The 24,149-nt window shown below is 40.4% G+C and overlaps 1 protein-coding gene across 1 annotated transcript; it reads left to right on the top strand.

Annotated features, from left to right (window-relative positions):
• Nucleotides 1-366: 366 nt before the first annotated feature.
• Nucleotides 367-24,130, top strand: LOC115916571 (heat shock factor protein 1-like; the record flags this gene model as incomplete). Its single annotated transcript, XM_030970298.1, has 4 exons — nt 367-442; nt 12,846-12,907; nt 19,789-19,882; nt 23,964-24,130. Coding segments are annotated over 4 exons (399 nt in total), but the record flags the coding sequence as incomplete, so codon positions are not given.
• Between the last annotated feature and the right edge of the window lie 19 nt (nt 24,131-24,149).

Raw genomic sequence — 24,149 nt, 5'->3', positions numbered from 1 at the left:
TTTCCCCTTATTTCCCTGGAATTTTCCCCCATTCCCATGGAATTTTCTCCCCCCTTTCCCTGGAATTTCCCCCCATTTCCCATAGGATTTTTCCCCCATTTCCCCACAGAATTTTCCCCCCCATTTTCCCTGCAATTCCCCATTTCCCATGGACTTTTTCCCCCCCTTTCCCTGGAATTTCCCCCATTTCCCATAGGATTTTTCCCCATTTCCCTGGAATATTTCCCACAGAATTTTTCCCCTTACTTCCCTCAATTTTCCCCATTTCCCCACGGAATTTCCCCCCCCTTTTCCCTGCAATTCCCCCCCGTTTCCCGTGGCTGTTTCCCGTGTTTCCCACGGCGTTCCGTTCCGTGTCGCCGGCAGTGAGAACGAGGCGCTGTGGCGGGAGGTGGCCGGCCTGCGGCAGAAGCACGCGCAGCAGCAGAAAGTCGTCAACAAGGTGAGTCCCGGCCCTTCCCAAATCCCCAAATAATCCCCACAAAGCAACCCCACCATTTCCCAGGGAAAATCCCCATTTTCCAGGGGTAATTCCCAAATTTCCAGTGGAAATTCCTGATTTTTCTGCAGGCAAATCCCAATTTTCCTCTGGTCATTCCCCGAATTCCAGAGCCAATTCCCCAAATTCCAGAGCCAATCCCCCAATTTCCACGACAATTCCCAGTTTTCCAGGAAAATCCCCAAATTCCCAGGCAGAATTCCCAATTTTCTGGGGATAATTCCCAAATTTCCAGGAGTAATTCCTGATTTTCCAGGGGATAATTCCCAAATTTCCAGGAGTAATTCCCAATTTTTCAACGGCAAATTCCAAATTTTCCAGGGGTAATTCCCAAATTTCCAGGGGTAATTCCCCGAATTCCAGAGCCAATCCCCCAATTTTCCAGGGTCAATTCCCAATTTTCCAGGAAAATCCCCAAATTCCCAGGCAGAATTCCCAATTTTCTGGGGACAATTCCCAATTTTCCCAAGATAATTCCCAATTTTCCTGGAGAATTCCTGAATTTCCAGAGCCAATCCCCCAATTTCCACGACAATTCCCAATTTTCCAGGGTCAATCCTGAATTCCCAGGCAGAATTCCCAGTTTTCTGGGGAGAATTCCCAAATTTCCAGAACCAATTCCACAATTTCCCAGGGAAATTCCCAAATTTCCAGGGGTAATTCCCAAATTTCCAGTGGAAATTCCTGATTTTTCTGCAGGCAAATCCCAATTTTCCTGGGGTCATTCCCCACATTCCAGAGCCAATCCCCCAAATTCCACGACAATTCCCAGTTTTCCAGGAAAATCCCCAAATTCCCAGGCAGAATTCCCAATTTTCTGGGGATAATTCCCAAATTTCCCGGGGTAATTCCCCGAATTCCAGAGCCAATCCCCCAATTTCCACGACAATTCCCAGTTTTCCAGGAAAATCCCCAAATTCCCAGGCAGAATTCCCAATTTTCTGGGGACAATTCCCAATTTTCCCAAGATAATTCCCAATTTTCCTGGGGTCATTCCCCAAATTCCAGAGCCAATCCCCCAATTTTCCAGGGTCAATTCCCAATTTTCCAGGAAAATCCCCAAATTCCCAGGCAGAATTCCCAATTTTCTGGGATTAATTCTCTCTTTTCCAGGGGTAATTCCTGATTTTCCAGGGGATAATTCCCAACTTTCCAGGAGTAATTCCCAATTTTTCAACGGCAATTCCCAAATTTTCCAGGGGTAATTCCCAAATTTTCCAGGGTCAATTCCCAATTTTCCAGGAAAATCCCCAAATTCCCAGGCAGAATTCCCAATTTTCTGGGGACAATTCCCAATTTTCCCAAGATAATTCCCAATTTTCCTGGAGAATTCCTGAATTTCCAGAGCCAATTCCCAAATTTCCAGGACAATTCCCAATTTTCCAGGGTCAATCCCGAATTTCCAGGCATAAATTCCCAGTTTTCTGGGGATCATTCCCAAAATCCCCACAAACCAACCGCACCATTTCCCAGGGAAATTCCCCATTTTCCAGGGGTAATTCCCAGATTTCCAGTGGAAATTCCTGATTTTTCTGCAGGCAAATCCCAATTTTCCTGGGGTCATTCCCCACATTCCAGAGCCAATCCCCCAAATTCCACGACAATTTCCAATTTTCCAGGCAGAATTCCCAATTTTCTGGGGACAATTCCCAATTTTCCCAAGATAATTCCCAATTTTCCTGGAGAATTCCTGAATTTCCAGAGCCAATCCCCCGAATTCCACAACAATTCCCAATTTTCCAGGGTCAATCCTGAATTTCCAGGCATAAATTCCCAGTTTTCTGGGGACAATTCCCAAATTTCCAGGGCTAATTCCCAAATTTCCAGGGGATAATTCCCAAATTTCCAGGAGAATTCCTAATTTTCCTGAGGTAATTCCCGATTTTCCAGGAAAATTCCTAAATTTCCAGAACCAATTCCCAATTTCTCCTAAATTCCAGGTAATTCCTGAATTTCCAGGGCTAATTCCCAATTTTCCAGGGCTAATTCCCAATTTTCCTGGAGAATTCCTGAATTTCCACAGCCAATGCCCCGAATTGCACGACAATTCCCAATTTTCCAGGGTCAATCCCGAATTCCCAGGCATAAATTCCCAGTTTTCTGGGGATAATTCCCAAAATTCCCACAAAGCAACCCCACCATTTCCCAGGGAAATTCCCAAATTTCCAGGGGTAATTCCCAAATTTCCAGTGGAAATTCCTGATTTTTCTGCAGGCAAATCCCAATTTTCCAGGGGTAATTCCCCGAATTCCAGAGCCAATTCCCCCAATTCCACGACAATTCCCAATTTTCCAGGGTCAATCCCGAATTCCCAGGCAGAATTCCCAATTTTCTGGGGATAATTCCCAAATTTCCAGGGGTAATTCCTGATTTTCCAGGAGAATTCCTGAATTTCCAGAGCCAATTCCCAATTTTTCCTAAATTCTGGGAAATTCCTGAATTTCCAGGGCTAATTCCCAATTTTCCGAAGATAATTCCCAATTTTCCTGGAGAATTCCTGAATTTCCAGAGCCAATCCCCCAATTTCCACGACAATTCCCAATTTTCCAGGAAAATCCCCAAATTCCCAGGCAGAATTCCCAGTTTTCTGGGGAGAATTCCCAACTTTCCAGGAGTAATTCCCAATTTTTCAACGGCAAATCCCAGATTTTCCAGGGTCAATTCCCAGTTTTCCAGGAAAATCCCCAAATTCCCAGGCAGAATTCCCAGTTTTCTGGGGACAATTCCCAATTTTCCCAAGATAATTCCCAATTTTCCTGGAGAATTCCTGAATTTCCAGAGCCAATCCCCCAATTTTCCAGGAAAATTCCCAATTTTCCAGGAAAATCCCCAAATTCCCAGGCAGAATTCCCAGCTTTCTGGGATTAATTCTCTCTTTTCCAGGGGTAATTCCCGATTTTCCAGGGGATAATTCCCAAATTTCCAGGAGAATTCCCAAATTTCCAGGGCTCATTCCCAGGTTTTTTTCCTCTCCCTCCCCTGTGCTTTTTCCCAGGTTTTCCCAATTTTTCCCGGTTTTCCCTTCCCTGATCTCTCGTCTTCCACTTTGCCTTCCCCAAATTTCTTCCCCTCCAGTTATTCCCAGGTTTTTTTCTCAGTTATTCCGCGTTTTTCCAGGGTTTTTTCCCGTTTTTTTCCCCGTTTTTCCCCAGTTTTTCCCAGTTATTCCATATTTTTCCCAGTTTTTTTTCCCAGTTTTTTTCCAGTTTTTTTCCCCAGTTATTCCATATTTTTCCCAGTTTTTGCCCCAGGTTTTTTCCCAGTTATTCCATGTTTTTCCAGGGTTTTTCCCAGGGTTTTTTCCCAGTTTTTTCCCCAGTTTTTCCCAGTTATTCCGTGTTTTTCACAGTTTTTTTCCCAGCTTTCCCAGGTTTTTTTCCACTTATTCCATGTTTTTCCCAGGGTTTTTCCCCAGTGTTTTTCCCAGTTTTTTTCCCCAGTTTTTCCCAGTTATTCCATGGTTTTCCCAGGGTTTTTTCCAGTTTTTTTCTCAGTTTTTCCCAGGGTTTTTCCCATTTATTCCATGGTTTTCCAAGGTTTTTTCTCAGTTTTTTTCCCCTTTTATTTTGTGTTTTTCCCAGGGTTTTTCCCAGTTTTTTTTTCCCATTTATTCCATGTTTTTTCCCATTTTTTTCCCCAGTTTTTCCCAGTTATTCCATTTTTTTTCCCAGTTTTTCCCCCAGTTTTTCCCAGGGTTTTCCCGTTTTATTCCATGTTTTTCCAGGGTTTTTCCCAGGTTTTCCCCAGTTATTCCCATTTATTCCGTGTTTCTCCCAGTTTTTTTTCCCAGTTATTCCCAGTTTTTTCCAGGGTTTCTTTTTCCAGTTTTTCCCAGTTTTTTTCCCAGTTATTCCGTGCTTTTCCAGGGTTTTTTCCCAGTTTTTTTCTCAGTTTTTCCCAGTTTTTTCCCCATTTATTCCATGGTTTTCCAGGATTTTTCCCAGGTTTTTTCCCATTTTTTTCCCACTTATTCCATGTTTTTCCAGGGTTTTTCCCCCAGTTTTTCCCAGGTTTTTCCCCAGTTATTCCATGTTTTTCCCAGTTTTTTTCCCACTTTTTTTTTCCATTTATTCCATGTTTTTCCCAGGGGTTTTTTTCCCCCTTTTCCCCAGTTTTTTCCCAGTTATTCCATGTTTTTCCTGGATTTTTCCCCAGTTTTTCCCAGGGTTTTTTCCCAGTTTTTTTCTCAGTTTTTCCCAGGGTTTTTCCCATTTATTCCATGGTTTTCCAGGGTTTTTTCTCAGTTTTTTTCCCCTTTTATTCCGTGTTTTTCCCAGGGTTTTTCCCATTTATTCCATGGTTTTCCAGGATTTTTCCCCAGGTTTTTTCCCCAGTTATTCCCAGTTATTCCATGTTTTTCCAGGGTTTTTTCCCCCAGTTTTTCCCAGGTTGTTTACCCTGTTATTCCATGTTTCTCCCAGTTATTCCATGTTTTTCCCAGTTTATTCCCCAGTTTTTCCCAGTTATTCCATGTTTTTCCAGGGTTTTTTTCCAGTTTTTTTTCCCCAGTTTTTCCCCCAGTTTTTCCCAGTTATTCCATATTTTTCCCAGTTTTTTTCCAGTTTTTTTCCCCAGTTATTCCATATTTTTCCCAGTTTTTGCCCCAGGTTTTTTCCCAGTTATTCCATGTTTTTCCAGGGTTTTTCCCAGGTTTTTTTCCCAGTTTTTCCCAGTTTTTCCATTTATTCCATGTTTTTCCCAGTTTTTTCCCAGTTTTTTTTTCCATTTATTCCATGTTTTTCCTGGTTTTTTTGCCCCAGTTTTTTCCCAGTTTTTTCCCCAGTTATTCCATGTTTTTCCCAGGGTTTTTTTTCCCATTTATTTCATGTTTTTCCAGGGTTTTTCCCCCCCTTTTCCCCAGTTTTTTCCCAGTTATTCCATGTTTTTCCAGGTTTTTTTTTTCCAGTTTTCCCAGGGTTTTTCCCAGTTATTCCATGTTTTTCCACGCTTTTTTTCCCAGTTTTTCCCAGGGTTTTTCCCAGGGTTTTTTTCCCATTTCTTCCATGTTTTTCCCAATTTTTTTCCCCAGTTTTTCCCAGTTATTCCGTGTTTTCCCAGGGTTTTTTCCCAGTTTTTTTCTCAGTTTTTCCCAGGGTTTTTTCCCCCATTTATTCCATGGTTTTCCAAGGTTTTTTCTCAGTTTTTTTCCCCTTTTATTCTGTGTTTTTCCCAGGGTTTTTCCCATTTATTCCATGGTTTTCCAGGGTTTTTTCTCAGTTTTTTTCCCCTTTTATTCCGTGTTTTTCCCAGGGTTTTTCCCATTTATTCCATGGTTTTCCAGGATTTTTCCCCAGGTTTTTTCCCCAGTTATTCCCAGTTATTCCATGTTTTTCCAGGGTTTTTTCCCCCAGTTTTTCCCAGGTTGTTTACCCTGTTATTCCATGTTTTTCCCAGTTATTCCATGTTTTTCCCAGTTTTTTTCCCCAGTTTTTTTCCCAGGTTTTTTCCCAGTTATTCCATGTTTTTCCGGGTTCTTTCCCCAGTTTTTCCCAGTTTTTCCCAGTTATTCCATGTTTTTCCCCAGGGTTTTTTTCCAGTTTTCCCAAGTTTTTTTCCAGGTTTTTTCCCAGTTATTCCATGTCTTTCCCAGTTTTTTTTCCAATTATTCCCAGTTTTTTTCCCAGTTATTCCATGTTTTTCCCAGGTTTTTTCCCAGTTTTCCCCCAGTTTTTCTCCCAGTTTTTTTCCCAGTTATTCCATGTTTTTCCTGGATTTTTTCCCCAGTTTTTCTCAGGTTTTTTCCCGTTTTTTTCCCCGTTTTTCCCAGTTTTTCCCAGTTATTCCATATTTTTCCCAGGGTTTTTTCCCCAGTTTTTTTCCAGTTTTTTTCCCCAGTTATTCCATATTTTTCCCAGTTTTTGCCCCAGGTTTTTTCCCACTTATTCCATGTTTTTCCAGGGTTTTTCCCAGGGTTTTTTCCCATTTTTTTCCCCCAGTTTTTCCCAGTTATTCCGTGTTTTTCCCAGGGGTTTTTCCCAGTTTTTTTCCCAGCTTTCCCAGGTTTTTTCCCAGTTATTCCAGTTTTTTCCCCAGGGTTTTTCCCAGTTTTTCCAGGTTTTTTCCCAGTTATTCCATGGTTTTCCCAGTTTTTTTCCCGTTTATTCCATGTTTTTGCCCAGGTTTTTTCTCAGTTTTTTCCCAGTTTTTTTTTTCCATTTATTCCATGTTTTTCCCAGGGTTTTTCCCCAGTTTTTTTCCCAGTTTTTTTCCCATTTATTCCATGTTTTTCCCGGGTTTTTTGCCCCAGTTTTTCCCAGGGTTTTTCCCAGTTTATTCCCCAGTTTTTCCCAGTTATTCCGTGTTTCTCCCAGTTTTTTTTCCAATTATTCCCAGGTTTTTTCCCATTTATTCCATGGTTTTCCCAGGTTTTTTCCCAGTTTTTCCCAGTTATTCCATGTTTTTCCCCAGGGTTTTTTTCCAGTTTTCCCAAGTTTTTTCCCAGGTTTTTTCCCATTTATTCCATGGTTTTCCCAGGGTTTTTCCCATTTATTCCGTGTTTTTCCCAGGTTTTTTTTCCAATTATTCCCAGGTTTTTTCCCAGTTTTATTCCATGGTTTTCCCAGGGTTTTTTCCCAGTTTTTTTCCCAGTTATTCCATGTTCTTCCCGGGTTTTTCCCCCAATTTTTCCCAAGTTTTTTCCCAGTTATTCCATGTTTTTCCCACTTTTTCCCAGTTTTTTTTTCCCAGTTATTCCATGTTTTTCCCAGGGGTTTTTTTCCCCCTTTTCCCCAGTTTTTTCCCAGTTATTCCATGTTTTTCCTGGATTTTTCCCAGTTTTTCCCAGGGTTTTTCCCAGGTTTTTTTCCCATTTCTTCCATGTTTTTTCCCAGTTTTTTCCCCAGTTTTCCCAGTTATTCCACGGTTTTCCCAGGGTTTTTCCCAATTTTTTTCTCAGTTTTTCCCAGGGTTTTCCCATTTATTCCATGGTTTTCCAGGGTTTTTTCTCAGTTTTTTTCCCCTTTTATTCCGTGTTTTTCCCAGGGTTTTTCCCATTTATTCCATGGTTTTCCAGGATTTTTCCCCAGGTTTTTTCCCCAGTTATTCCCAGTTATTCCATGTTTTTCCAGGGTTTTTTCCCCCAGTTTTTCCCAGGTTGTTTACCCTGTTATTCCATGTTTTTCCCAGTTATTCCATGTTTTTCCCAGTTTTTTTCCCCAATTTTTTCCCCAGGTTTTTTCCCAGTTATTCCATGTTTTTCCGGGTTCTTTCCCCAGTTTTTCCCAGTTTTCCCGAGTTATTCCATGTTTTTCCCCAGGGTTTTTTTCCAGTTTTCCCAAGTTTTTTTCCAGGTTTTTTCCCAGTTATTCCATGTCTTTCCCAGTTTTTTTTCCAATTATTCCCAGTTTTTTTCCCAGTTATTCCATGTTTTTCCCAGGTTTTTTTTCCCAGTTTTCCCCCAGTTTTTCTCCCAGTTTTTTTCCCAGTTATTCCATGTTTTTCCTGGATTTTTTCCCCAGTTTTTCTCAGGTTTTTTCCCGTTTTTTTCCCCGTTTTTCCCAGTTTTCCCAGTTATTCCATATTTTTCCCAGGTTTTTCCCAGTTTTTTTCCAGTTTTTTTCCCCAGTTATTCCATATTTTTCCCAGTTTTTGCCCCAGGTTTTTTCCCACTTATTCCATGTTTTTCCAGGGTTTTTCCCAGGGTTTTTTCCCATTTTTTTCCCCCAGTTTTTCCCAGTTATTCCGTGTTTTTCCCAGGGGTTTTTCCCAGTTTTTTTCCCAGCTTTCCCAGGTTTTTTCCCAGTTATTCCAGTTTTTTCCCCAGGGTTTTTCCCAGTTTTTCCAGGTTTTTTCCCAGTTATTCCATGGTTTTCCCAGTTTTTTTCCCGTTTATTCCATGTTTTTGCCCAGGTTTTTTCTCAGTTTTTTCCCAGTTTTTTTTTTCCATTTATTCCATGTTTTTCCCAGGGTTTTTCCCCAGTTTTTTTCCCAGTTTTTTTCCCATTTATTCCATGTTTTTCCCGGGTTTTTTGCCCCAGTTTTTCCCAGGGTTTTTCCCAGTTTATTCCCCAGTTTTTCCCAGTTATTCCGTGTTTCTCCCAGTTTTTTTTCCAATTATTCCCAGGTTTTTTCCCATTTATTCCATGGTTTTCCCAGGTTTTTTCCCAGTTTTTCCCAGTTATTCCATGTTTTTCCCCAGGGTTTTTTTCCAGTTTTCCCAAGTTTTTTCCCAGGTTTTTTCCCATTTATTCCATGGTTTTCCCAGGGTTTTTCCCATTTATTCCGTGTTTTTCCCAGGTTTTTTTTCCAATTATTCCCAGGTTTTCTCCCAGTTTTATTCCATGGTTTTCCCAGGGTTTTTTCCCAGTTTTTTTCCCAGTTATTCCATGTTCTTCCCGGGTTTTTCCCCCAATTTTTCCCAAGTTTTTTCCCAGTTATTCCATGTTTTTCCCACTTTTTCCCAGTTTTTTTTTCCCAGTTATTCCATGTTTTTCCCAGGGGTTTTTTTCCCCCTTTTCCCCAGTTTTTTCCCAGTTATTCCATGTTTTTCCTGGATTTTTCCCCAGTTTTTCCCAGGGTTTTTCCCAGGTTTTTTTTCCCATTTCTTCCATGTTTTTTCCCAGTTTTTTTCCCCAGTTTTTCCCAGTTATTCCATGGTTTTCCCAGGGTTTTTTCCCAGTTTTTTTCTCAGTTTTTCCCAGGGTTTTTCCCATTTATTCCATGGTTTTCCAGGGTTTTTTCTCAGTTTTTTTCCCCTTTTATTCCGTGTTTTTCCCAGGGTTTTTCCCATTTATTCCATGGTTTTCCAGGATTTTTCCCCAGGTTTTTTCCCCAGTTATTCCCAGTTATTCCATGTTTTTCCAGGGTTTTTTCCCCCAGTTTTTCCCAGGTTGTTTACCCTGTTATTCCATGTTTCTCCCAGTTATTCCATGTTTTTCCCAGTTTATTCCCCAGTTTTTCCCAGTTATTCCATGTTTTTCCAGGGTTTTTTTCCAGTTTTTTTCCCCAGTTTTTCCCCCAGTTTTTCCCAGTTATTCCATATTTTTCCCAGTTTTTTTCCAGTTTTTTTCCCAGTTATTCCATATTTTCCCAGTTTTTTGCCCCAGGTTTTTCCCAGTTATTCCATGTTTTTCCAGGGTTTTTCCCAGGTTTTTTTCCCAGTTTTTTCCCCAGTTTTTCCCAGTTATTCCGTGTTTTTCACAGTTTTTTTCCCAGCTTTCACAGTTTTTTTTCCACTTATTCCATGTTTTTCCAGGGTTTTTTCCCCCAGTTTTTCCCAGGTTTTTTTCCCAGTTATTCCATGCTTTTCCCAGTTGTTTTTCCCAGTTTTTCCCCAGTTTTTCCCCAGTTATTCCATGTTTTTCCCAGGGGTTTTTTTTTCCCATTTATTTCGTGTTTTTCCAGGGTTTTTCCCCCCCTTTTCCCCAGTTTTTTCCCAGTTATTCCATGTTTTTCCAGGTTTTTTTTTTTCCAGTTTTTCCCAGTTTTTTTCCAGTTATTCCGTGTTTTTCCAGGGTTTTTTCCCGTTTTTTTCCCCAGTTTTTCCCTAGGGTTTTTCCCAGTTATTCCGAGATTTCTTTCCAGTTATTCCATGTTTTTCCCAGGCTTTTTTCCCCAGTTTTTCCCCTTTTTTTCACAGTTATTCCATGTTTTTCCCAGTTTTTGCCCCAGGTTTTTTCCCATTTATTCCATGTTTTTCCCAGTTGTTTTTCCCAGTTTTTCCCCAGTTTTTCCCCAGTTATTCCATGTTTTTCCCAGTTTTTCTCCCACTTTTTTTTCCATTTATTCCATGTTTTTCCCAGGGGTTTTTTTCCCATTTATTTCGTGTTTTTCCAGGGTTTTCCCCCCCCTTTTCCCCAGTTTTTTCCCAGTTATTCCATGTTTTTCCAGGTTTTTTTTTTCCAGTTTTCCCAGGGTTTTTCCCAGTTATTCCATGTTTTTCCACACTTTTTTTCCCAGTTTTTCCCAGGGTTTTTCCCAGGTTTTTTTTCCCATTTCTTCCATGTTTTTCCCCATTTTTTTCCCCAGTTTTTCCCAGTTATTCCATGTTTTCCCAGGGTTTTTTCCCAGTTTTTTTCTCAGTTTTTCCCAGGGTTTTTCCCATTTATTCCATGGTTTTCCAGGGTTTTTTCTCAGTTTTTTTCCCCTTTTATTCCGTGTTTTTCCCAGGGTTTTTCCCATTTATTCCATGGTTTTCCAGGATTTTTCCCCAGGTTTTTTCCCCAGTTATTCCCACTTATTCCATGTTTTTCCAGGGTTTTTCCCAGTTTTTTTCCCAGTTTTTCCCAGTTATTCCATGTTTTTCCCCAGGGTTTTTTTCCAGTTTTCCCAAGTTTTTTCCCAGGTTTTTTCCCAGTTATTCCATGGTTTTTCCAGGGTTTTTCCCACTTTTTTCCCATTTATTCCGTGTTTTTCCCAGGTTTTTTTCCCAGTTTTCCCCAGTTTTTCCAGTTATTCCATGTTTTTCTCAGGGTTTTTTCCCAGTTTTTTTTTCCCAGTTATTCCATGTTTTTCCAGGGCTTTTTCCCAGTTTTCCCCCAATTTTTCTCCCAGTTTTTTTCCAGTTATTCCATGTTTTTCCTGGATTTTTTTCCCAGTTTTTCCCAGGATTTTTCCCCAGTTTTTTCCCAGGATTTTTTCCCAGTTATTCTATATTTTTCCCAGTTTTTGCCCCAGGTTTTTTCCCATTTATTCCATGTTTTTCCCAGGGTTTTCTGTGGTTTTTTCCCAGTTTTTCCCCAGTTATTCCATATTTTTCCAAGTTTTTTTCCCCAGTTTTTCCCAGGTTTTTCCCAGTTATTCCAGTTTTTTCCCCAGGGTTTTTCCCAGTTTTTCCGGGTTTTTTCCCAGTTATTCCATGGTTTTCCCCAGGTTTTTTCTCAGTTTTTTCCCAGTTTTTTTTTTTTTCCATTTATTCCATGTTTTTCCCAGGGTTTTTTCCCAGTTTTTCCCCAGTTTTCCCCAGTTATTCCATGTTTTTCCAGGGGTTTTTTTCCAGTTATTCCATGTTTTTCCAGGTTTCTTTTGCAGTTATTCCATGTTTTTCCAGGGTTTTTTTCCAGTTTTTTTCCCCAGTTTTTCCCCCAGTTTTTCCCAGTTATTCCATATTTTTCCCAGAGTTTTCCCCCAGTTTTTTTCCATTTTTTTTCCCCAGTTATTCTTTATTTTTCTCAGTTTTTGCCCCAGGTTTTTTCCCATTTATTCCATGTTTTTCCCAGGGTTTTTTCCCAGGTTTTTTCCCAGTTTTTTTTTCCTGGTTACTCCATGTTTTTCCAGGGTTTTTTCCCAGTTTTCCCAATTTTTTTCCATTTATTCCATGTTTTTCCCAGGGTTTTATCCCAGGGTTTTTTCCCAGTTTTTTCCCAGTTTTTCCCCATTTATTCCATGTTTTTCCAGTTTTTTTTCCCCAGTTTTTTCCCAGTTATTCCATGTTTTTCCTAGGGTTTTTTCCCAGTTTTTTCCCCAATTTCCCCCCCATTTCCCCCTCATTTCCCCCCCATTTTCCCCAATTTCTGCCCCCCCATTTTCCCCCAATTTTCCCCCAATTTTTCCCCCAATTTTTCCCACTTTCCCCCATTCCCCCTATTTTTTCCCCAATTTTTCCCCCAAATTTTCCCACTTTTCCCCAATTTTTCCCAATTTTTCCCCAATTTTTCCCCAATTTTTCCCCCCAATTTTCCCACTTTCCCCCCATTTTTCCCCAGTTTTTTCCCCAATTTTCCCCCAATTTTCCCCAATTTTTTCCACTTTTCCTCCCATTTCCCCCTCCATTTTTCCCAATTTTTCCCCCCATTTCCCCCCCCATTTCCCCCCCAATTTTTCCCCAATTCTTCCCTCCATTTCCCCCCCAATTTTCCCCAAATTTTCCCCCATTTTCCCCAATTTCCCCATTTTTCCCTCAATTTTTCCCCTATTTTTCCCCAATTTTTTCCCCAATTTTCCCCCATTTTTCCCCAATTTCCTATTTCCCCCATTTTCCCCAATTTTTCCCCATTTTTCCCCCCAATTTCCCCTCATTTCCCCCAATTTTTCCCCGATTTCTCCCCCCCATTTTTCCCCAATATCCCCCCTATTTTCCCCCCATTTTTCCCCCAGTTTTTTCCCCACTTTTTCCCCCCAATTTCCCCCAATTTTTTCCAGTTTTCCCCCCATTTCCCCCTCAATTTTTCCCCAATTTCCCCCCATTTTCCCCAATTTTTCCCCAATTTTTCCCCCTATTTTCCCACTTTTCCCCCCCATTTTCCCCCTATTTTTTCCCCCAATTTTCCCCCATTTTTCCCCACTTTTCCCCCCTATTTTCCCACTTTTCCCCCTATTTTTCCCCAAATTTTTCCCCAATTTTTCCCCCCAATTTTCCCCCATTTTTTCCCAGTTTTCCTGACGTTTTTTCCCTGTTTTCTCTCGGCAGCTGATCCAGTTCCTGATCTCCCTGGTTCAATCCAACCGGATCCTGGGCGTCAAGAGGAAAATGTGAGAGAAATTCCCAAAATTCCCAAAATCCCCCAAAAATTCGGGATTGGGACCCAAAAATCCTCGGGAAGGGGCCAGGCTGGGATTGGGGAATTCCTTGGGATAAAGGGAACAAAGAATTCTTGGAATTCTCATTTTTTTCCTGGGAAAATTGGGAAAATAGGAATTCCTGGCATTGCCAAAAATCTGGGAATTCTGGAATTGTGGGGATTTGGATTTTTCCAGACATGGAGCAGCAGCCCCTGGAATTCTCTGGGAATTCCTTCCCAAAATTCCATAAATCCATTTCCAACCCTTTCTCTGCTGGGAAAACCTCTGGAAAAATCCTGGAAAAAAAAAAGCCTGGAAAAACCCTGGGAAAATCCTTGGAAAAATTCTGAAAATCCCAGGAAAAACCCTGGAAAAACTGTGGAAAAATCCTTGGAAAATCCGTGGAAAAATCCCTGGAAAATCCCTGGAAAAATCCTGAAAAACCCTGGGAAAATCTGTGGAAAAATCCTTGGAAAAATCCTGGGAAAAACCCTGGAAAAATCCTTGGAAAATCCTGAAAATCCCATGAAAAACCCTGGAAAAATCCTTGGAAAAATCCTGGGAAAATCCTGAAAATCCCAGGAAAAACCCTGGAAAAACCCAGGAAAATTCCAGAAAAAAAATCCTAGAAAATCCCTGGAAAAACCCATGGGAAAAAAAAAAAAAAACCTGGGAAAAACCCCTGGAAAATCCCGGAGAAAAACTGAAAAATCCTGAAAAAAACCCTGGAAAAATCCTGGGAAAAAAGGTGAAAATCCCAGAAAAAATTGAAAAAACCCTGGAAAAATCCTGGGGAAAAGGCTGAAAATCCCAGAAAAAACCCTGGGAAAATCCTGGGAAAAACGCTGAAAATGCCAGAAAAAATCCAGGGAAAAACGCTGAAAATCCCCCCAAAAAAACCCTGGAAAAATCCTGGGAAAAAAAGGTGAAAATTCCAGAAAAAAAACTGGAAAAATCTGGGGAAAACGATGAAAATCCCAGAAAAAACCATTGAAAAAACCCTGGAAAAATCCCAGGAAAAAGGTGAAAATCCCAGAAAAACCTGGAAAGATCTGGGGAAAAACGCTGAAAATCCCAGAAAAAAACATTGAAAAAAAACCCTGGAAAAATCCTGGGAAAATGCTGAAAATCCCAAAAAACCCTGGGAAAATCCTGGGGAAAAAGGTGAAAATCCCAAAAAAAACCTGGGAAAAACACTGAAAATCCCCCCCAAAAAATTGAAAAAACCCTGGAAAAATCCTGGGGAAACTGCTGAAAATCCCAAAAAAACCCTGGGAAAATCCTGGGAAAACGCTGAAAATCCCAGAAAAAAAACATTGAAAAACCCCTGGGAAAATCCTGGGAAAAAGGTGAAAATCCCAGAAAAAAACATTGAAAAAGCCTGGAAAAATCCTGAAAAAACGCTGAAAAACCCGGAAAAAAACATTGAAAAAAAAACCTGGAAAAATCTGGGGAAAAGGCTGAAAATCCCAGAAAAAAACCTGGAAAAATCCTGGGAAAATCCTGGGAAAAAAGCTGAAAGTGTCAGAAATAAAAGCCTGGAAAAATCCTGGGGAAAACGATGAAAATCCCAAAAAAAACCCCTGGAAAAATCCTGGGGAAAACGCTGAAAATACCAGAAAAACCCTTGGAAAAATCCTGGGGAAAAGGTGAAAATCCCCAAAAAAAAAATTGGAAAAAAACCTGGAAAAATCCTGGAAAAAACGCTGAAAATCCCAGAAAAAACTGGAAAAATCCTGGGGGAAAGGGTGAAAATCCCCCCCCAAAAAATTGAAAAAAGCCTGGAAAAATCCTGGAAAAAGGCTGAAAATCCCAGAAAAAACCCTGGGAAAATCCTGGGAAAAAAGGTGAAAATCCCAAAAAAACCCTGGGAAAATCCTGGGAAAAAAGGCTGAAAATCCCAGAAAAAACCCTGGGAAAATCCTGGGAAAAAGGTGAAAATCCCAGAAAAAAACATTGAAAAAACCTGGAAAAATCCTGGGAAAAAAGGTGAAAATCCCCCCAAAAACCGTGAAAAATCCTGGGGAAAAGGCTGAAAATCCCAGAAAAAACCCTGGAAAAATCCTGGGAAAAAAGGCTGAAAATCCCAGAAAAACCCCTGGGAAAAAGGCTGAAAATCCCCCCAAAAAAACCCTGGAAAAATCCTGGGAAAAAAAGGTGAAAATTCCAGAAAAAAAACCCGGAAAAATCTGGGGAAAACGATGAAAATCCCAGAAAAAACCATTGAAAAAACCCTGGAAAAATCCCAGGAAAAAGGTGAAAATCCCAGAAAAAAACCTGGAAAGATCTGGGGAAAAACGCTGAAAATCCCAGAAAAAAACATTGAAAAAAAACCCTGGAAAAATCCTGGGAAAATGCTGAAAATCCCAAAAAACCCTGGGAAAATCCTGGGGAAAAAGGTGAAAATCCCAAAAAAAACCTGGGAAAAACACTGAAAATCCCCCCCAAAAAATTGAAAAAACCCTGGAAAAATCCTGGGGAAACTGCTGAAAATCCCAAAAAAACCCTGGGAAAATCCTGGGAAAACGCTGAAAATCCCAGAAAAAAAACATTGAAAAACCCCTGGGAAAATCCTGGGAAAAAGGTGAAAATCCCAGAAAAAAAACATTGAAAAAAGCCTGGAAAAATCCTGGAAAAAACGCTGAAAAACCCAGAAAAAAACATTGAAAAAAACCTGGAAAAATCTGGGGAAAAGGCTGAAAATCCCAGAAAAAAACCTGGAAAAATCCTGGGAAAATCCTGGGAAAAAAGCTGAAAGTGTCAGAAATAAAAGCCTGGAAAAATCCTGGGGAAAACGATGAAAATCCCAAAAAAAACCCCTGGAAAAATCCTGGGGAAAACGCTGAAAATACCAGAAAAACCCCTGGAAAAATCCTGGGGAAAAACGCTGAAAATCCCAAAAAAACCCTGGGAAAATCCTGGGAAAAGGTGAAAATCCCAGAAAAATCCTGGGGAAAAGGCTGAAAATCCCAGAAAAAACCCTGGGAAAATCCTGGGAAAAAAGGTGAAAATTCCAGAAAAAAAATTGAAAAAATCCTGGGAAAAACGCTGAAAATCCCGGAAAAAAAATTGAAAAAACCCTGGAAAAATCCGGGGAAAAGGCTGAAAATCCCAGAAAAAAAACATTGAAAAAAGCCTGGAAAAATCCTGTGAAAAAAAGCTGAAAATCCCCCCAAAAAAACGTGAAAAATCCTGGGGAAAAGGCTGAAAATCCCAGAAAACCCCATTGAAAAAATCCTGGAAAAATCCTGGAAAAAACGCTGAAAATCCCAGAAAAAAAACCTGGAAAAACCCTGGAAAAATGCTGAAATTCCCAGAAAAAAAATTGTAAAAACCCTGGAAAAATCCTGGGGAAAACCGCTGAAAATCGCCAAAAAATAACCTGGGAAAATCCTGGGAAAAAGGTGAAAATCCCAGAAAAAAAAAATTGAAAAAGCCTGGAAAAATCCTGGGGAAAAGGTGAAAATTCTAGAAAAAACTCTGGAAAAATCCTGGGAAAAAGGTGAAAATTCCAGAAAAAACTCTGGAAAAATCCTGGGAAAAAGGTGAAAATTCTAGAAAAAAAAACCGGAAAAATCTGGGGAAAACGATGAAAATCCCAGAAAAAAACATTGAAAAAACCCTGGAAAAATCCCAGAAAAAAGGTGAAAATCCCAGAAAAAAACCTGGAAAGATCTGGGGAAAAACGCTGAAAATCCCAGAAAAAAACATTGGAAAAACCCTGGGAAAAACGCTGAAAATCCCAGAAAAAAACATTGAAAAAAAACCCTGGAAAAATCCGGGGAAAAAGGTGAAAATCCCAAAAAAAACCTGGGAAAAACGCTGAAAATCCCCCCCAAAAAATGGAAAAAACCCTGGAAAAATCCTGGGGAAAACGCTGTAAATCCCAAAAAAACCCTGGAAAAATCCTGGGAAAACGATGAAAATCCCAGAAAAAAAACATTGAAAAACCCCTGGGAAAATCCTGGGAAAAAGGTGAAAATCATAGAAAAAAAACTGGAAAAATCCTGGGAAAAAAGGTGAAAATCCCAGAAAAAAAACATTGAAAAAAGCCTGGAAAAATCCTGGAAAAAACGCTGAAAAACCCAGAAAAAAACATTGAAAAAAAACCTGGAAAAATCTGGGGAAAAGGCTGAAAATCCCAGAAAAAAACCTGGAAAAATCCTGGGAAAATCCTGGGAAAAAAGCTGAAAGTGTCAGAAATAAAAGCCTGGAAAAATCCTGGGGAAAACGATGAAAATCCCAAAAAAAACCCCTGGAAAAATCCTGGGGAAAACGCTGAAAATACCAGAAAAACCCCTGGAAAAATCCTGGGGAAAAGGTGAAAATCCCAGAAAAATCCGGGGAAAAAGGCTGAAAATCCCAGAAAAAACCCTGGGAAAATCCTGGGAAAAAAGGTGAAAATTCCAGAAAAAAAATTGAAAAAATCCTGGGAAAAACGCTGAAAATCCCGGAAAAAAAATTGAAAAAACCCTGGAAAAATCCGGGGAAAAGGCTGAAAATCCCAGAAAAAAAACATTGAAAAAAGCCTGGAAAAATCCTGTGAAAAAAAGCTGAAAATCCCCCCAAAAAAACGTGAAAAATCCTGGGGAAAAGGCTGAAAATCCCAGAAAACCCCATTGAAAAAATCCTGGAAAAATCCTGGAAAAAACGCTGAAAATCCCAGAAAAAAAACCTGGAAAAACCCTGGAAAAATGCTGAAATTCCCAGAAAAAAAATTGTAAAAACCCTGGAAAAATCCTGGGGAAAACCGCTGAAAATCGCCAAAAAATAACCTGGGAAAATCCTGGGAAAAAGGTGAAAATCCCAGAAAAAAAAAATTGAAAAAGCCTGGAAAAATCCTGGGAAAAAGGTGAAAATTCTAGAAAAAACTCCGGAAAAATGAGGGGAAAAAAGCTGAAAATCCCAGAAAAAACCCTGGAAAAATCCGGGGAAAAAAGGTGAAAATTCCAGAAAAAAACATTGAAAAAATCCTGGGGGAAACGCTGAAAATCCCAGAAAAAAAATTGAAAAAAGCCTGGAAAAATCCTGGAAAAAACGCTGAAAAACCCAGAAAAAAACATTGAAAAAAAACCTGGAAAAATCTGGGGAAAAGGCTGAAAATCCCAGAAAAAAACCTGGAAAAATCCTGGGAAAATCCTGGGAAAAAAGCTGAAAGTGTCAGAAATAAAAGCCTGGAAAAATCCTGGGGAAAAAGTGAAAATCCCAAAAAAAATAATTGAAAAAAAACCTGGAAAAATCCTGGAAAAAACGCTGAAAATCCCAGAAAAAACTGGAAAAATCCTGGGGGAAAGGGTGAAAATCCCCCCCCAAAAAATTGAAAAAAGCCTGGAAAAATCCTGGAAAAAGGCTGAAAATCCAAGAAAAAACCCTGGGAAAAAGGCTGAAAATCCCAGAAAAAAAACCTGGAAAAATCCGGGGAAAAATGCTGAAATTCCCAGAAAAAAAATTGTAAAAAACCTGGAAAAATCCTGGGAAAAAAGGCTGAAAATCCCAGAAAAAACCCTGGGAAAATCCTGGGAAAAAGGTGAAAATCCCAGAAAAAAACATTGAAAAAACCCTGGGAAAAACGCTGAAAATCCCAGAAAAAAAATTGAAAAAACCCTGGGAAAATCCTGGGAAAATCCTGGGAAAAAGGTGAAAATCCCAAAAAAAACCTGGGAAAAACACTGAAAATCGCCCCCAAAAAATTGAAAAAATCCTGGGGAAATGCTGAAAATCCCAAAAAAACCTGGAAAAATCCTGGGAAAACGCTGAAAATCCCAGAAAAAAAACATTGAAAAACCCCTGGGAAAATCCTGGGAAAAAGGTGAAAATCGCAGAAAAAAAGCCTGGAAAAATCCTGGGAAAAAAGGTGAAAATTCCAGAAAAAAACATTGAAAAAACCCTGGGAAAAACGCTGAAAATCCCGGAAAAAAAATTGAAAAAACCCTGGAAAAATCCTGGGAAAAAAGGTGAAAATCCCCCCAAAAACCGTGAAAAATCCTGGGAAAAAGGCTGAAAATCCCAGAAAAACCCCTGGGAAAATCCTGGGAAAAAGGCTGAAAATCCCAGAAAAAATCCAGGGAAAAAGGCTGAAAATCCCCCCAAAAAAACCCTGGAAAAATCCTGGGAAAAAAAGGTGAAAATTCCAGAAAAAAAACCTGGAAAAATCTGGGGAAAACGATGAAAATCCCAGAAAAAAACATTGAAAAAACACCCTGGAAAAATCCCAGAAAAAAGGTGAAAATCTCAGAAAAAAACCTGTAAAGATCTGGGGAAAAACGCTGAAAATTCCAGAAAAAAACATTGAAAAAAAAACCTGGAAAAATCCGGGGAAAAGGCTGAAAATCCCCCCAAAAACCCTGGGAAAATCCTGGGAAAATCCTGGGAAAAGGTGAAAATCCCAAAAAAAACCTGGGAAAAACACTGAAAATCGCCCCCAAAAAATTGAAAAAACCCTGGAAAAATCCTGGGGAAAACGCTGAAAATCCCAAAAAACCCTGGAAAAATCCTGGGAAAACGATGAAAATCCCAGAAAAAAACCATTGAAAAACCCCTGGGAAAATCCTGGGAAAAAGGTGAAAATCGCAGAAAAAAAGCCTGGAAAAATCCTGGGAAAAAAGGTGAAAATTCCAGAAAAAAACATTGAAAAAATCCTGGGAAAAACACTGAAAATCCCGGAAAAAAAATTGAAAAAACCCTGGAAAAATCCGGGGAAAAAAGGCTGAAATTCCCAGAAAAAACCCTGGGAAAATCCTGGGAAAAAAGGTGAAAATCCCAAAAATAAACCGGGAAAATCCTGGGAAAAAGGCTCAAAATCCCAAACCCCCCCCGGTACCAACTGCCAATGTTTTGTTTGGGACCTGCAGCCCCCTGATGCTGAACGACGGCGGCGCCGCCCATTCCATGCCCAAGTACAGCCGGCCGTACTCGCTGGAGCACCACGGCAACGCCGCGTACTCCGTGAGAATTCCCAAAATAATTATGGGATTGAGTGGGGTTTAGTGGGATTGATCGGGATGTAGTGGGATTTAGTGGGATTTATTGGGATTGATTGGGATTGATTGGGATTCATTGGGATTGATTGGGATTGATTGGGAACTCGCTGGAGCACCACGGCAACGCTGCGTACTCCGTGAGAATTCCCAAAATAATTATGGGATTGAGTGGGATTTAGTGGGATTGATCGGGATGTAGTGGGATTTAGTGGGATTTATTGGGATTGATTGGGATTGATTGGGATTCATTGGGATTGATTGGGATTGATTGGGAACTCGCTGGAGCACCACGGCAACGCTGCGTACTCCGTGAGAATTCCCAAAATAATTATGGGATTGAGTGGGATTTAGTGGGATTGATCGGGATTTAGTGGGATTGATTGGGCTTGATTGGGATTGATTGGGATTTATTGGGATTGGGATTCATTGGGATTTGTTTGGATTGATTGGGATTTATTGGGAACTCGCTGGAGCACCACGGCAACGCCGCGTACTCCGTGAGAATTCCCAAACAATTATGGGATTGAGTGGGATTTATTGGGATTGATCGGGATTTAGTGGGATTTAGTGGGATTTATTGGGATTGATTGGGATTGATTTGGATTGGGATTTATTGGGATTGATTGGGATTTATTGGGATTGGGATTTTTTGGGATTTATTTGGATTGATTGGGATTGATTGGGATTTATTGGGATTTATTGGGATTGGGATTGATTGGGATTTATTGGGATTGGGATTTCTTGGGATTTCTTGGGATTTATTGGGATTTATAGGGATTTATTGGGATTGGGATTTCTTGGGATTGATTGGGATTTATTGGGATGGATTGGGATTCATTGGGCTTTATTGGGATTTATTGGGATTTATTGGGATTGATTGGGATTGGGATTTATTGGGAACTCCCTGGAGCACCACGGGAATGCCAGTTATTCCGTGAGAATTCCCAAAAAATTAATGGGATTTCTTGGGATTGATTGGGATTTATTGGGATTGGGATTTATTGGGATTCATTGGGATTGGGATTTATTGGGATTGATTGGGATTGATTTGGATTGATTTGAATTGGGATTTATTGCGATTTATTGGGATTGATTGGGATTGGGATTTATTGGGATTTATTGGGATTTATTGGGATTTATTTGGATTGGGATTTATTGGGATTTAGTGGGATTGATTGGGATTGGGATTTATTTGGATTGATTGGGATTTATTGGGATTGATTGGGATTGGGATTTATTGGGATTTATTTGGATTGATTGGGATTGATTGGGATTTATTGGGATTTATTGGGATTGGGATTGATTGGGATTTATTGGGATTGGGATTTCTTGGGATTTATTGGGGTTTATTGGGATTTATAGGGATTTATTGGGATTGGGATTTCTTGGGATTGATTGGGATTGATTGGGATTTATTGGGATGGATTGGGATTCATTGGGCTTTATTGGGATTTATTGGGATTTATTGGGATTGATTGGGATTTGTTGGGATTTGTTGGGAACTCCCTGGAGCACCACGGGAATGCCAGTTATTCTGTGAGAATTCCCAAAAAATTAATGGGATTTCTTGGGATTGATTGGGATTGATTGGGATTGGGATTTATTGGGATTTATTGGGATTCATTGGGATTGATTGGGATTGATTGGGATTGATTGGGATTTATGGGGATTTATTGGGATTTATTGGGATTTATTGGGATTGGGATTTATTGGGAACTCCCTGGAGCGCCACGGGAATGCCAGTTATTCCGTGAGAATTCCCAAAAAATTAATGGGATTGGTTGGGATTTAGTGGGATTGATTGGGATTTGTTGGGATTGATTGGGATTGATTGGGATTGATTGGGATTGATTGGGATTGGGATTTATTAGGATTTATTGGGATTTATTGGGATTTATTGGGATTGGGATTGATTTGGATTGATTGGGATTTATTGGGATTGGGATTTATTGGGATTTCTTGGGATTTATTGGGAACTCCCTGGAGCGCCACGGGAATTCCAGTTATTCCGTGAGAATTCCCAAAAAATTAGTGGGATTTGTTGGGATTTAGTGGGATTTATTGGGATTTATTGGGATTGGGATTTATTGGGATTGGGATTTAGTGTGATTGGGATTTAGTGGGATTTATTGGGATTTAGTGGGATTGATTGGGATTGATTTGGATTTATTGGGATTGGGATTTATTGGGATTGATTGGGATTTTTTGGGATTGATTGGGATTTATTGGGATGGAGTGGGATTTATTGGGATTGGGATTTATTGGGAACTCTCTGGAGCACCACGGCAACGCCGGCTACTCCGTGGGAATTCCCAAAAAATTAATGGGATTTATTGGGATTGGTTGGGATTGATTGGGATTGATTGGGATTTATTTGGATTGGGATTTATTGGGATTTATTGGGATTTGTTGGGATTTATTGGGAACTCCCTGGAGCACCACGGGAATGCCAATTATTCCATGAGAATTCCCAAAAAATTTATGGGATTTGTTGGGATTTATTGGGATTGGGATTTGTTGGGATTTATTGAGATTTATTGGGTTTTATTGGGATTGGGATTTATTGGGAACTCCTTGGAGCACCACGGGAATGCCAGTTATTCCGTGAGAATTCCCAAAAAATTAATGGGATTGGTTGGGATTTAGTGGGATTGGGATTTAGTGGGATTTATTGGGATTGGGATTTATTGGGATTCATTGGGATTGGGATTGATTGGGATTTGCTGGGATTTATTGGGAACTCCCTGGAGCACCACGGGAATTCCAATTATTCCGTGAGAATTCCCAAAAATTTATGGGATTTATTGGGATTGATTGGGATTTATTGGGATTGGGATTCATTGGGATTCATTGGGATTCATTGGGCTTTATTGGGATTTATTGGGATTTATTTGAATTGGGATTTATTGGGATTTATTGGGATTTATTGGGATTGGGGTTTATTGGGATTTATTGGGATTTATTGGGATTTGTTGGGAACTCCCTGGAGCACCACGGGAATTCCAGTTATTCCGTGAGAATTCCCAAAAATCTATGGGATTTCTTGGGATTTCTTGGGATTTATTGGGATTTATTGGGAATGGGATTTGTGGGGTTGGGATTTGTGGGGATTGGTATTGTTGGGATTGGGACTTGTGGGAATGGGATTTATTGGGATTTATTGGGAATGGGATTGGTGAGTTTGGGATCAGGGGTGGGATTGGGATTTATTGGGATTTATTGGGATTTATTTGGAATGGTATTTGTGTGATTGGGATTTATTTGGGTTGGGATTGTTGGGATTGGGATTTGTGGGAATGGGATTTGTGGGAATGGGTTTTGGGATTTATTGGGATTTATTGGGAATGGGATTGGTGGGATTGGGATTTATTGGGATTTGTTGGGAATGGGATTGTTGGGTTTGGGATCAGGGGTGGGATTGGTGGGATTGGGATGTATTGGGATTTATTGGGAATGGGATTTGTGTGGTTGGGATTTATTGGGGTTGGGATTTATTGGGGTTGGGATTTGTGGGAATAGGATTGGTGGGTTTGGGATCAGGGCTGGGATTGGGATGTGTTGGGATTTATTGGGAATGGGATTTGTGTGATTAGGATTCATTGGGGTTGGGATTTGTTGGGAATGGGATTTATTGGGATTTGTTGGGAATGGGATTGGCAGGATTGGGATTTATTTGGATTAGGATTTATTGGGATTGGGCTCAGGGCTGGGATTCAGTGGGGTTTATTTAGAATGGGATTGGTGGGTTTGGGATCAGGGGTGGGATTGGGATTTATTGGGAATGGGATTGGTGTAGTTGGGATTTATTGGGGTTGGGATTTGTGGGAATTGGATTTATTGGGATTTATTGGGAATGGGATTTGTGTGGTTGGGATTGGGATTTGTGGGAATGGGCTTTGGGATTTATTGGGATTTGTTGGGAATGGGATTGGCGGGACTGGGATTTATGTGGGTTAGGATTTTTTGGGGTTGGGCTCGGGGCTGGGACTCAGTGGGATTTATTGGGATTGGGCCGTGCTGTGCTCAGGGCTGTCCCGTCCCCGCAGGCCCCGGCCCCGGCGCTGTCGGGCCCCGAGCTGCTGGCGGCCGATCCCGGCCCCAATTCCGGCCCCATCATCTCGGACGTGACCGAGCTGCCCCCGTCCAGCCCCGAGGCCTCCCCGGGAGGGAGCCTGGACGAAGGTGGGATCATTCGAAAAATTCCATGGGAATGGTGGGGAGAATTCCCAAAA

This window comes from Camarhynchus parvulus, unplaced genomic scaffold (genome assembly GCF_901933205.1).
Source record: "Camarhynchus parvulus unplaced genomic scaffold, STF_HiC, whole genome shotgun sequence".
Lineage (NCBI taxonomy): Eukaryota > Metazoa > Chordata > Aves > Passeriformes > Thraupidae > Camarhynchus > Camarhynchus parvulus.
The sequence above is the reverse complement of the archived record's forward strand: the minus strand, read 5'-3'. Positions and strand labels throughout refer to the sequence as shown.